The sequence below is a fragment of the Zootoca vivipara genome, chromosome 10 (genome assembly GCF_963506605.1).
Source record: "Zootoca vivipara chromosome 10, rZooViv1.1, whole genome shotgun sequence".
NCBI lineage: Eukaryota > Metazoa > Chordata > Lepidosauria > Squamata > Lacertidae > Zootoca > Zootoca vivipara.
Genome location: NC_083285.1, coordinates 70,468,003 through 70,481,897, shown reverse-complemented (window position 1 = coordinate 70,481,897; position 13,895 = coordinate 70,468,003). Strand labels below are relative to the sequence as shown.

Below are 13,895 nucleotides of genomic sequence, written 5' to 3'. Positions count from 1 at the left end.
CTGGCAAGATTGCTAATGGTAATAACATGAGCCGAAAGTTAACATCACATCTTTAAAAAAAAAAATTAAAAACTACGGGCTAGGACTTGGGAGAGACCAGAGTTCAAATCCCCCACTCGGCCATGAAACTCATTGGTTGACCTTGGGGGTTGGCCATGGCCTCTCAGCGTAGCCTACCTCAAAGGGTTGTTGTTGGGGTATAAAATGGGGAGAACGATGAACTCCACCTTGAGCAACTTTGAGGAAAGAAGGAGGGGGCATAAATATATGAGGGGAACTTCCACCTTGAGAAATGTCATGACGTGGTATAAAAATTATTTTAACTTCTCTTGGGATCCTCAGGCAGAACCCTCCAGCCTGGCAAGAGTTAGCCTGTCTTCCGTCTGGAGAGCCTGTGAATCAGGGGCATGTCTTGCAGGCAGGCAGGCAGAGGGAGTGGAGTGCAGTGGTTAGAGCAGAGGTCAGCAAACTTTATCAGCAGGGGGCCGGTCCACTATCCATCAAACCTGGTGGGGGTCCGGACTATATTTTTTGGGGGGAAATGAACGAATTCCTATGCCCCACAAATAACCTAGAGATGCATTTTAAATAAAAGCACACATTCTACTCATGTAAAAACATGCTGATTCCCGGACTGTCCGCATGCTGGATTTAGAAGGCGATTGGGCCGGATCCTTAGAGTTAGAGTGTCTGATTAGAGCCCTCTGAGAGACCAGGGTTCAGACCCTCCCACTTGGCCATGAAGCTCACTGGGTGCCCTGGGGTGGGGGCCACTCACTGCCTTCCCTCAACCTAACCCACCTGTTGTGGGGATTAAATGAAGGCTGGAGTCCTGGAGAGACCAGGGTTCAAATCCTCCCCACGCCTGGCAGCGAAGCTCACTGGGTGACCTTGGAGGCCAGTCCCAGCCGGACCTACCTCGCAGGGCTGTTGTGGGGGATTAAACGAGGAGGCGGGGAGAGCCAATTAGGCCGCCTCGCGCTCAAGGTGGAATATAAACGCAGCAAATACCACATTCACGCTCACCGTTTTTTGGCCAAATTACGTCGTGAAAATTAGGGTGTGTGTTAGATCTGACATTCACCAGCAAATACCTTTCGGGTTTCAAGGTTTTGGAAATGGAGGCACGCCTTGGATTCGCGTAAATAGGGTGACCTCAATTCCCCGGTCCTTCTTTCGGGAGCCCCCCCCCCAACCCCCCAACCCCCTTCCCTGGCCCTGACTCACGGGCGGAAGGTCCTCGTGCTCCAGGCGTCGTCGGTACAGCATGATGGAGTGGACGGCATTGGCTGCCCGGGCCGCTTGGTTGTGGGTGGGCGTCACATACAGGAAATCCTGGCCAAGGAAAGAGGGTGGGGTGGGAGGTTTAGTACTGGAACACCTGCCCATAGGAGGGGCAAGGAGCGGGGGGTGGGGGTGGCGGGAAGAAATCCCCACCCCACAAAACACCCCCCCACTCACCATGATGTAATAGTTGCTGTTCACCATGATGGGGCTTCTTCCTCGGAGGTAGATGTACTCCTCCCACCAGTCGCTCACCTGCCAGAAGCACAACAACACCTGTCGCAGCCCGGCCAGGTGGGCAGAGGAAGGGCGGTGGCAATACATAGGAACACAGGAAGGGCCTGCAGGATCAGGCCAAAGGGCCAGCATCCCCTTCTCAAAGGGGCCGGCCAGGTGCCCCTGATGGGGAAACCCGCAAGCAGGATCTGAGCACAATTCTCCCCTCCCGTGGTTTCCGTTCCAAAGCATTATCCCGGAAGCTGGGGCACAGCCATCCTGACAAGCCTTTCGGTCCTCCAAGAATTTGTCTGTTCCTCTTTTAAAGGCATCCTCTTCTCCCTTGCCAAGGTCCCTTCTGCCCCCGGGACTTTTCAGTTGGGAGAAAAGACGAGGGATTGGGGCATGATAGAAGTTTATAAAAAAAATAATAATTAGGCACGCCATTGAGAATGTGGATGGGGGGGGAAAAGCCGCCCCCCCTCCCCATTTCTCATAAAACTAGAAGTTGTGGGCATTCAGCGGAGCTGAGTGTCGGGAGATAGCCAACCCAGGTGGCTTTAAAAGAGGATTAGACAAATGTTGGGGTGGTGTTGGGTGTATCTGCTGTGGAAGATCAGTCAAGCGGTTAAGCTCACCCCCAGGAGAACAGTGGTTTGGCAGAGTCGTCTTTACTGGACCAACACCAATTTGCACCACTCTAGCTACTATTTGATGGGACCCAGTGGCGCTGTGGTTAAACCACTGAGCCTAGGGCTTGCCGATCAGAAGGTCGGCGGCTCGAATCCCTGTGACGGGGTGAGCTCCCGTTGTTTGGTCCCAGCTCCTGCCAACCTAGCAGTTCGAAAGCACGCCAAAATGCAAGTAGATAAATAGGAACCGCTACAGCGGGAAGGTAAACGGCGTTTCCATGTGCTGCTCTGGTTTGCCAGAAGCGGCTTTGTCATGCTGGCCACATGACCTGGAAGCTATACGCCGGCTCCCTCGGCCAGTAAAGTGAGATGAGCGCCGCAACCCCAGAGTCGGTCACGACTGGACCTAATGGTCAGGGGTCCCTTTACCTTTACCTTTAGCTACTATTTACAGAGGTTACAAGTGATCTTCTCTCTCTGAGCCCAGAGAGGGCTCTTTGCTTCCCAGTCCCTGCCATGCTAAGGTCCAGATATGGATAAGCTAAGACATGGAACTTGCTCCCACGGGCTTTGAAAGAGTGTTGTATACGTTCATGGAGGAGGAGAGGGCTCCTCCACAGTCGGAGGCAGCCATACAAGCCGGGTATGGGAAGGGGAGACGGCTCTTGCGCTCGTGTTCTGCTTCCCAGCTTCCTACAGGCACCCAGGGGCTTGATCCAGCAGGCTCTTATGGGAGGCTTTTGCCCAGGAAGCGGCAGGTGGGGTGGGAGGGACGCCAGGTAAGAATTTGGGGTAGGTGCTCAGGATGGAGAGAAGAGGGAGGCAGGAGGGAGGCTGGTGGAGACCCCCACCCCTATTGACATGGGTCGGAGGGTGCGCCATGGCGGGGCAAGCAGACTCACGTAGTTGGTGGCCCACCAGGACTTGAGAATGAGGTATTTCTGGAGGCGGGGGGCAAGGCTAAGCTGGAAGTCCAGGGCTAAGGCCTCCATGTCGTCATACTTGTCTGTATCCAGCAGGGGGCGGACAGATTCCAGGTACTGCAGGAGAAGGAAAGCAAGGGAGCCTTGGAAGCATTCCTGTGGCCTTGGGACCCCCCCCCCCCCGGTTGCCTTGCCCCAAGACAGAGGAGACGCAGGATCCGAGCTTGGAAAGGGCTTTGGCATTTGCTCTGCCTGCAGAAGGTCCCCAGTTCCATTCCTAAGAGTAGAGCATGAGACTCTTAATCTCAGGGTTGTGGGTTCGAGTCCCTCGCCGAGCAACAGATTCCTGGGCAGCAGGGGGTGGGGCTAGATGACCCTTGGTGTCCCCTCCAACACAAATGATTCTATGACCTCCAGCGTGGCTTAACAGTTAGAGTGTCAAAATACGGTCTGGCAGAGACCAGGGTTCGAATCCCCATTCGGCCACGAAGCTCCCTGGGTGTGACCTTGAGGGCCAAGTCGCCGTCTCTCAGCCTAGCCTACCTCACAGGGTTGTTGTGAGGGAGGAAAGGTGGTAGGTAAAGGGAACAAGTGTAACAAACAACCAAATAAAAAACAGGGCTGGGAAAGGCTCTCTGCCTGAGACCCCGGAGGGATGCTGCCAGTCTGTGCAGACTGCACTGGGTTGCATGAACCAATGGTGTGGTTCGTATAGTGAAAGGACATGCTCAGTGGAAGAATATATGCCTTGCATGCAGAAGGTTCTGCATTCAGTACTTAGCACCTCCAGGTACGGCAGGGAGAGAACCCTGCCTCAAACTCCTCAAGAGCTGCTGCCAGTCAGTGCAGGCAATACTGGGCTAGATGTGCCAGTGGTCTGCTCAGATCAGAGTCCGGCTGCAAAGCGAGGATGCCGGTCTGAGCTGCCTTGGGGCTCAAGCAAAATCTCTCTCTCCCAAGCTGTCTTGACTTGGAGGAACAGACCCCCAGCCCCTCTTCCCTGGGCACTGAGCACCCCGTCTGGGCACTGAGCACCCAGTGCTTTGCCCGTCCCTCTTACCCTCTCGATTGTGTCCTTCACGCAGGGTACGGGCAGCTTGGGCAGGGAGGTCTGGAAGCTGTACAGCATGGGGTTGCACCCGGACATCACCTTCACCATGCCCTGCCAAGAGAGGAGGAGGCAGATTTGACCGGACAGCCCCGGGACCTGCGGGCCACAGTGCTCCACATTCCCATGGAGGACAATTTACTTGCTCACTTTAGGGGCAGTCGGGGGACATTGTGATCTAAACCACTGAGCCTCTTGGGCTTGCCGATCGGAAGGTCAGCAGTTCAAATCCCCACGACGGAGTGAGCTCCCATTGCTCTGTCCCAGCTCCTGCCAACCTAGCAGTCCGAAAGCACACCAGTGCAATTAGATAAATAGGTACCGCTGTGGCGGGAAGGTAAACGGTGTTTACGTGTGCTCTGGTTTCTGTCACGGAGTCCCGTTGCACCAGAAGCAGTTTAGTCCTGCTGGCCACATGACCCGGAAAGCTGTCTGTGGACAAACACCAGCCGCTTTGGCCTGAAAGTGAGATGAGCACCGTACCCCATAGTCGCCTTTGACTGGACTCAACTGTCCAGGGGTCCTTTACCTTTTTACCTTCACCTTACAGTATATGCTGCCTTTCCACAAGCTATCCTAGGTGGCTTACGATGAAAACAAGGGTGCCGCGCAAAAAATCTACGTGCAAACAGTAAAAGCGCGTCTCGGACAAAAATACTAATTCCGCCGTTTTGAGGAACAAAAAGCGAGTAAGGAGCAATGGAATAATCCCCCCCAGCCACCTGCGATGGCCACTCACCGCCCAGATCTTGGTGCTGCGGCTGGTCTTTCCGTGGGGCTCGAACATCCAGCCTTGGTAGGAGAGGAGCAGCTTGAGGGTCTGCCGGCAGAGCAGGATCCCCGAGATCCAGGCGCCCGTGGAGAAAAGGACGACGCTCAGAAGGGTTTTGCTCCGGGGACTCAGGCAGTAGTTGCAGCTGGGGGGAAAGAGAGGGCAAGTGGAGCGGTTGATACCAAAGTGGTGCAGAACCACTACTTTGCTTATAAATACAAAGAAAACAAAGGAGCTTGTGGACTTCAGGAAGCAGAAAATCGATGTCCAGCTGCTTTTGATTGGTGGAACCTGTGTTGAGAGTGTGACAACGTTCAGATTTCTGGGTATTAAGTTACAGGAGGATTTGTCCTGGAGTGTCAATATGAGGGGGATTGCAAAGAAGGCACAGCACAGACTGTATTTTTTTGAGAATTTTACGGAAAAAGCATCTTCCACGAAAGTTGCTACTTGCCTTCTATCGCTGTGCCATTGAGAGCATGCTCACGTATGGCTTAGGTGTGTGGTACGGGGAGACCCAGGAGGGAAGGAGATGAGGTGGGCACTCACCTGCGTGGCAGGTGCCTCTGGATCCTGAAGATCAGCCCCATGGACACGTCGATGTGGAATAAGCTGGAGCCCAGGGTTGTCGCGAAGATCGCCAGCCAGCCGGCAGGTGTTCCGGGGTAGACACCGTTCAGGATGCTGTTCTGTGGGAAGCAGCCGTGTCAGAAGGTGAGGGAGCACAAGGAACCTATTGGGAATTCCATTCCTCCCAGGCTGCAGGTGTGTGGGATTGTTATATGTCACATGTCTGTGTTTACATTTCAGCACTGATTATTGGAGTCTTGTGAACGGAAATTGAGATACGCTGTTCCATTCTGTATACCGTATTTTTCACTCCATAAGATGCACTTTTTTCCTCCTTAAAGGTAAGAGGAAATGTCTGTGCGTCTTATGCAGCGAATGCATGGTCCCTGGAGCCAGATTGCCCAGGGCGAAGAGCAGACCGTGCTTTTTATTTTTAGAAAGAGCTAAAGGCTAACAAGAGGGAAAGAGAGCTTTGAAAGGAACCTGCTCAGCAGTTGATTGCAAAAGATCGGGAGGGAGAAAAGGGAGCTAGCTCCCTTCCCACCTCGCCCGGCCCCTTGGCTAGGCCTCAATTGTTGTCTGCAGAGGGAGACATGTGACTGGCTGATTAGATTATCTGTACAAATTGGTCCCTTTCCTCTCCTAGAAAGCTGAAGAACTGTGAGTTGAACCCCCATAAAAACAGTATTTTTTCCCTTTGCAAGGAAACTCAACAACTTTGAGCTGATCCTAAAAAAATGGAGCTTTCCCCTTTTGCAAAAAAGATGAACAACTTTGAGCTGATCCTAAAATAAATGGAGCTTCCCCCCCTTTGCAAAAGATGCTTCCTCAAATATTTAATGGGGGGCGGGGGCAAAGGCACCTAGGCCTCTAGGACTTTGCGGCTATGCCTAGGAAAATTCAAGAAAGCAAAAAAAAAAATCCCCTTGTTTTCCTCCTCTAAAAACTAGTTGCGTCCTATGGAGCAAAAAATACGGTAGCTATTGCTTTTTGCAGTCCTCTCTCCGAGGAAGAAAGACAGAGAGAGAAGCCATGTTTTCTGCATTATGGGGGATTAGACTAGATGACCCTGGGTGTTCCTATTCCCCACCCCCCACTGGCATTCATTTAAGCAAGGATTTCGGAGCATCCATAGCCCAGGAAGCGTCTTCTCCTAACAGACCAAGGTTTGCCAAAGTTCTACAACTGGCATCCCGAACTCAGAGCATGCAAGGGCTGGTTTCGTTGCGAGAAGATGGGCCATTGAGGAGAGGAATCCTTAGGCCTGGGAGGGGTGAGATATTACCAAGGTGATGGGGTGTAGGTTGGAGGGGGCAGGAAAATGGAGTTTTGAAGCAGGGATTCCTGGGAAGAGGAAAGAGGAAAGAGGAAGAAGGGGGATCCATCTTTGATTGATTGATTGAATTTGTGTTCTGCCCTATACCAGGGGTCAGCAAACTTTTTCAGCAGGGGGCCAGTCCACCGTCCCTCAGACCTTGCCGGGGGGGGGGGGGGCTGGTGGCTGCTTACCTGTGTCTTGCGAGTGGCAGGGGTTGGCGGCGTGAAAGGGCACCGGAGAGGGGCTGCTTAAAATGACTGCCACTCGAGCTCCGCTGCTGCTGGCACCAACAAAGCCCAGCCCCCTTCCTCCTCTAGGCAGGGCGGGGAGAAGCCAGGAGGAGGGAGGGAGGAGGCGCCACCACTGCCGCCGTGGAAGGGAGAGGGGGGAGAGGGAAAGAACGCATGCGCTGGCGATCCACGTGGTGATTCCCTGACCGTGCACGGGCCAGATCCAGAAGGCAATTGGGCCTGATCTGTCCCACGGGCCTTAGTTTGCCAACCCATGCCCTGATGTTGCTGCCTCTTGGAATGACTCTGCCATAAGATCTGGACCCCGTCCAGACTGAAGGTGTATGTAAATACCGGTAGGTGAATAAACCCTATATATTTCAGCATGACAGTCTCCGTCGTGTCTTCCATTCTCCAAAGGGACACAGACCCTGTGTGGGTGCCTGAGACCCCCACAGGTCTGCAACAATATAAAGCAGAGCCAGGCAAACTAATATTGGTGTACTGGAAGAAGCAAAGATCGCCTGTGTTGAAGCAATGATTCTTCAACATCAACTTTGTTGGACTGGTCATGTTGTGCGGATGCCTGATGATCATCTTCCAAAGCAACTACTCTATTCCGAACTTAAAAATGGAAAGCGTAATGCTGGTGGCCAACAAAAGACTCTCTCAAGGCAAATCTTTAAAAATGCAGTACAGTGGTATCTTGGTTTACAAACACAATTGGTTCCGGAAGTCTGTACTTCACCTGAAGCGTACTTAACCTGAAGCGAACTTTCCCATTGAAAGTAATGGAAAGTGGATTAATCCGTTCCAGACGGGTCTGCAGAGTACTTAACCTGAAGCGTACTTAACCTGAAGCGAACTTTCCCATTGAAAGTAATGGAAAGTGGATTAATCTGTTCCAGACGGGTCCGCAGAGTACTCAACCTGAAGCGTACTTAACCTGAAGCAAACTTTCCCATTGAAAGTAATGGAAAGTGGATTAATCTGTTCCAGACGGGTCCGCAGAGTACTCAACCTGAAGTGTACTTAACCCGAAGCATGGGTGTAATTGGTTCCGGAAGTCCATACTTCACCTGAAGCAAACTTTCCCATTAAATGCAATGGAAAGTGGATTAATCCATTCCAGACAGGTCCGCAGAGTACTTAAACTGAAAATACTCAAACCGAGGCATACTTAAACCGAGGTATGACTGCATAAACACCGACAACTGGGAAACCCTGGCCTGTGAGCGCTCCAGTTGAAGAACAGCCTTTACCAAAGGTGCCATGGGCTTTGAAGACACTCGAACTCAGGACACAAGGGAGAAGCGTGCTAAGAGGAAGGCATACTTGGCAAATCCACACCGTGACCAACTCCCACCGGAAACCAATGTCCCCACTGTGGAAGGATGTGTGGATCCAGAATTGGCCTCCACAGTCACTTACGGACTCACTGTTAAGACCATGTTTTTGGAAGACAATCTTTCTCGGCTACGAGGGATCGCCACAGAAGAGCCCAATACATTTTGGCACCCGTGGCAGACCCCAAAAGGATGCCCGCCCGCCCAGCCAGGGAAGAAAGGGAGAGGGGAAATCTACATCAGAAACAAAGCTGACATTGGGATCTTCTATGCTGGCAAGACCTACCACCTGAGGCAGACCCCTCCCCTTGCCTCTTGGGTGGGCCGGACCTCACACAAAGCATTCTTTGAGAGAGTTTTCAATGGGGGGGGATGTCTCTGTGAAGGCCATGCACTGGAGGGGATTATCAGATACGGCACTGTGGAAGAGATGAGGCTAACACAGGTGAAATAAAATCCAAGGTAGTTACACTAGAGGGGACTCTGAAGCTCTGAAGGAAATTGTAGAGTTGGAAGGGACCTTAAAGGTCCTCTAGTCCCTGCAATGCATTGGAAGGAAACAGAGCAGCAGGGGCAGCCCCGGGTCAATTCTAGGATTCTGCGTTGTGGTTCCGGTTTCCGCCTGCAGGAATGGCGGACCTGTTTTCCATCTCTCTGACCTTCGTAAGGAATTTGGCGGTTGCTAGGGGAGTAAATGGCAACCCCCTACCCTCTCCAGGGGTTACGGAGAGGGGCCGCTGGCCCGCGATGCCCCCTGACCCACTCCGACTGTTTTTGGAGTGGGGGGAGCTTGGGCTGAGCACTTACGAGGGCCAGGACTCCCGGACGCTAATCTGCATGGCGGGGATTTCCATGGTTAAAGAAGATAATTAGGCTTAAATCTATGGACATACTTCAGAAGGAGGGGAAGAAGCGCTGTTTACTGCTGAGAAATTTATGCTGCTGAAAGGAGAGGAGTCAAAGATTGCACTGCATCTGGAAGAAGGATTGATGGGGACGGAGCGATAAGGGAAGTGAGTTTTTATTTTTTTTCCCTTCATATTGCTGCATCGTACCTTCCCGGACGCGATGTCCTGGCTTGTTTGGAGTGAAAGAGAAGCAAAAGACTGTGTGAGTTGAACTTTATAACTGTTGTTACTGAACATATTTTTTTAAAGATGTGGAGTTGCCGATGAGAAAAGCCTCCCCCTAGTCGGGCGGAAGGGGTTCTGGACGCGCTCGGAGGATTTATGAGTTGTGACGCACTTTAAATTGGAGCAGCGACCTGAAGCTAAGTTCAGCTATAGGGCAAGGAGATCCATTAATTTACCAAGAGTTTATGGTTTGATGTTTGGGTCTCCTGCCTGAAAAAGCTGTAAATTCTATAATGATCGTGAATCTTCATGGCTATGAGAGAAAGCGAAAGTGATTTGAGCTTTTTGAGATGGCGCTGCTTCGGGCTGCTTCGACGCAACAAGGAGCTCCATTAAGAAGATTTATGGGGAGGCTGGACTGATTAACTCACACAGGAGAAAGAACATCTGTGAAACTTGGTTTGATATTTATCTCAGCGGCTGGGAAACAATCGGATGAAAGTGGAAAACATCTATGTGACTGTAAGGGGAAGATCTGGATTATTATGAACTTGGAGGACGATTTGAACTTTAGAAAAAAGACGGCAGTGGACAGTTGCGAGGAATTCCCAATTTCTTGAAGCATGGGAACCCAAATAAAAAATTCTTTAGATGATTTGGCATAACATTCGGTTTGATTGATATATATATGTGTATAATTTGAAATATTGAATGTGATATAATTGGTTTTAATTGGAAAATTAATAAAAATATTTAAAAAAAAAAAAGGATTCTGCGTTGTTCCACTCGAACTCAGATCCTGCTCACCTTGATGCGGGCAAAACGCTTCTTCCAGGAGGAGAGGCCGGATAGGTAGATCTGCTTGAGGGCTTCCTGGCTCAGCTGGAAATCCACCCCTTCCGGGGTGACCGTGAACTGGAACGCCACGGCCTGGTGGGCTTCCGCCATCTTGGAGGGTCCGCCGCTGTCACCTGGACGTGGGTGGAGGGAGGAGGGGTTGAGAACAGCACCCACAATGAGACAACTCCACCATCCCCAGAAAGCCCAGAGGGTTCTTGTAAAATACTGACCCTCATAAAAGCATACATGCCCCACATCGCAGACCCTCCAAGTGTCCCTATTTTCCCAGATTTACAGAAGCCGTCCTGCTTTTCCTTGGGATGTCCCTATTTTCATTGGAGAAATGTTGGAGGGTACGACGGAGTTATGCAACACACACACACCCCAAGGGTCTTGACAACTTTACGGGATGCATGGCAGTGGTGGGCGGAGCCACAAATGCAAATTGCACCCAGGTAAAGTGGGCTTGCTGCTCAGCACCCACCCACCCACCCACTCTCCCCTGAGGCTGGCAAGCAAGAGGTAGGTCAGACTTCCAGGATAAGCGCCCCCTGCCAGGCAGAAACAATCAAGGAGGTGCATGAAGTGGGGGGGGGGGGGTCAGTGAGGGGTGTTGCCTGAAGACAAGTGGCGTGGCCCAGGGAGGATTCCAAGGGCCAGCTAAAGAGATCTGTCCCCCAGGCCTGAGGTTCCCTGCCTCTATTCCTAGTGGTTCGGATGTCAGATTCCAAAGGGTCACATTTCTTTATTTCAAAACACTTCACGACACATGAAATAAACGATGCAATCAAAACTAGCAGTGCTTTTATTTCCCCAAAAGAAAAAAAATGTTTAGGGGGTACTCTCATTTTCCTACTAATTGAAATAATGCCCCTCAATGAGGCCAAATTTAGATTCACAAAATGTTTAGGGGTATGCGTACCCCTGCATCCCGCCAGAAAAAAAAACACGCTGAAAATCAGAACAGCACAACGTAGCGACATAGCCACTAAAAATCATAGCTCCAGATATCAGTCTCAGATTATCTAATATGCATCCCCCAAAGCTGCCCGCTTTAGCTGCCCGCCACTGCAAAGCCACGGTGCCACTACAGAAAAGGCCCTGCACATGAGTCCGTCCCCTGGCTTCCTATGGCAAGGTACACAGGGCAGGGCCCCCTGCTTTGCACCTCAGTGCGTGGGACCATCTGTAGGCCAAGAGGCAGTTCCTGAGGTCTCCTTGCCTCGCTGGGCCCTTTAGAAATTGCCCTTGTTCCTATTTTATTTTAAGGAAGGGGATAGCACCCATTTAAGAAACAGCAAGGAGTTTGGCGCGGTTGCATCTGCTCGGAAAGTACGGTACCACCCAAAGCAGCTCCCAGGAGAGAGGCTGAAGCAAGCCAGGATCAGAGCGGAAGGTCTAGCTTCCTCCTTCATCGCATCTCCATGCTGGGGAAAGCTCGTCCTGTTGAATTCCTGCCCGTCATGGAGCTGTCAAAGGCACAGCAGCCCTGCCAGAAGGTGGGGGGGGGGAAGAGAAAGGCAAAGTTGGCAATGGAAATCACCCCCCTCTTGGGCTGCACGGCACCAAAGGCAAGCCAAGGGGTTTCTGCAGAAGCAAGGTATTTTGGAGGGCCGGTGGTGCGAGTGCGAGAGCTGGGAGCCTCTTCCTAGAGGAAAGGGCTTCACACCTCCCCCCTGCGAGATGCAGGTCAAAGGTAGCTGCTCACCGGTGGATGTCTTCTCAGGGCAGGGGGAAAGCCTCTTTCTTCTGAGCCCCCAACTGCCATGGAATCCCCAGACAGAGCACCTTCCTTGCCTGCTCCATTTAAAGAAACAGGTCCACTACTGGGGAAGGGCATGAGGCCTGCAGGGGATTCACCGTGCAAAAAGCCTGGGCTGGACATCATCTTCATAGCTAGAAATGCTGCCCCTCTAGCAGCCGAGTGGCAGGCAGAAAGTCACCAGGGGGAACTTCTCCCTTCTCCGCACCTCCATGTTGTTGTTTTTGAAATTGATTTCCAATATATAACAAGAAAGAGAGAGAAAAAAGAATACAAAACCACAATCCTAACTCTCCTGCCCCCAGGACAGATCAATCTAGTTAAGTTTGCCAAAGTCCGATCTGTGATTTCGGTAGTCGCCATTCTCCGGGATTATTTTATAAAAGGATGTCATATTTCAACAAAATCGTCTACACCACTTGTATACTTCAACGCATGCAATCTCTTTGTTATTTTTTCCTGATGTAGCAATAGACCAATGCCTTTGGTTTCCAACGAGAGACACACAGACGTTCCCTTCCTTTTGTGCCACCGCATCTGCCTGGTTGTGCTGCTGTGGAAAGCAGAGAGCTCATCTCCTTTAAGGAAAGAGGAAAAAGGCAAAGACTTTCTAAATAGTGGCTTTCCTCTGCCTGCCTAAGAAATGGCCAGTTTACACGGCCTGGTGTTGTGCTCACCATAATGCAGGCATCCCCAAACTGCGGCCCTCCAGATGTTTTGGCCTACAACTCCTATGATCCCTAGCTAACAGGACCAGTGGTCAGGGATGATGGGAATTCTAGTCCAAAACATCTGGAGGGCCGAAGTTTGGGGATGCCTGCCATAATGGCTATCAATCTGAAATATTGTTGCGGGTTTGGGAGGCCAGTCAGGATGTTGTCCTGTCCCTCCCCGTTCTTGGGACCCTGTATCTGTGCGGGTAGAAAGACTCAAGGCAAATCTTTAAAAATATAGTAGAACACAGACAACTGGGAAACACTGGCCTATGAGTGCTCCAGTTGAAGAACAGCCTTTACCAAAGGTGCCATGGGCTTTGAAGACACTCGAACTCAGGACACAAGGGAGAAGCGTTCTAAGAGGAAGGCACACTTGGCAAATCTACACCATGATCAACTCCCGCCTAGAAACCAATGTCCCCACTGTGGAAGGACGTGTGGATCCAGAACTGGCCTCCACAGTCACTTACAAGCTCACTTTTAAAATCGTGTTTATGGAAGACAATCTTCCTCGGACTACAAGGGAAGAAGAAGAAGAAGAAGAAGAAGAAGAAGAAGAAGAAGAAGAAGAAGAAGAAGAAGAAGAAGAAGAAGAAGAAGAAGAAGAAGAAGAAGAAGAAGAAGAAGCGCAAGATTGCCAAACCAGTCCCTTTGTCTAGGCAATGGCTTTGGCTGACTAGTTAAGCAGGACGATTAGCAATGAATGAAGAGGCAAGATCTGCTGGGGTGCTAATGCTGTGAGCCCCTCCATCTTATGGTCAGGTTGTATATCCTAAAGACCTTAGTTGGCCTCTTAAGCATCCCAAAAGAATGAGCCAGGTTGCATAAGCTACAACCAAGTGAGGAGGCCTTCAGGGATTAATGGGTGGGCCTTTCGTCCACCCCCTCACTCAGCTGCTACCGTAGGTACCGGTAGGAGGGCGATTGTCAGAGAACTGTGTGCAAGGTGAGCTGGAAGCAGGCAGGAAGCTGGAGACACACAGGGACCGGCTTGCTCTGTGCTGGGCTCCAAGCCCTGCCTAACGGAGAGGCAAAGATCTGTTGGGGGGTTTAATGCTGTGAGCCCCTCCATCTTATACTCAGGTCACATGTATGTGTAAATAAA

General features: G+C 51.3%; 1 protein-coding gene across 4 annotated transcripts in view; it reads right to left on the bottom strand.

Moving 5' to 3' along the window:
• Positions 1–13,895, bottom strand: part of CPT1B (carnitine palmitoyltransferase 1B) — a 36,393-nt gene that overhangs the window by 17,614 nt on the left and 4,884 nt on the right. For 2 of the 4 annotated variants that reach the window (XM_060279312.1, XM_060279309.1), the window contains exons 2-8: positions 10,280–10,443; positions 5,485–5,624; positions 4,903–5,080; positions 4,116–4,217; positions 3,035–3,172; positions 1,462–1,539; positions 1,228–1,335 (exon numbers count right to left, since the gene is read on the bottom strand). In XM_060279312.1, coding sequence (XP_060135295.1) covers positions 1,228–1,335; positions 1,462–1,539; positions 3,035–3,172; positions 4,116–4,217; positions 4,903–5,080; positions 5,485–5,624; positions 10,280–10,420 — 885 coding nt within the window. In that variant the 5' untranslated portion in view covers positions 10,421–10,443. Of the gene's footprint in view, positions 1–1,227; positions 1,336–1,461; positions 1,540–3,034; positions 3,173–4,115; positions 4,218–4,902; positions 5,081–5,484; positions 5,625–10,279; positions 10,444–11,653; positions 11,802–12,020; positions 12,794–13,895 lie in introns of those variants that run through there. The other 2 variants (XM_060279310.1, XM_060279311.1) reach the window with 2 other exon arrangements.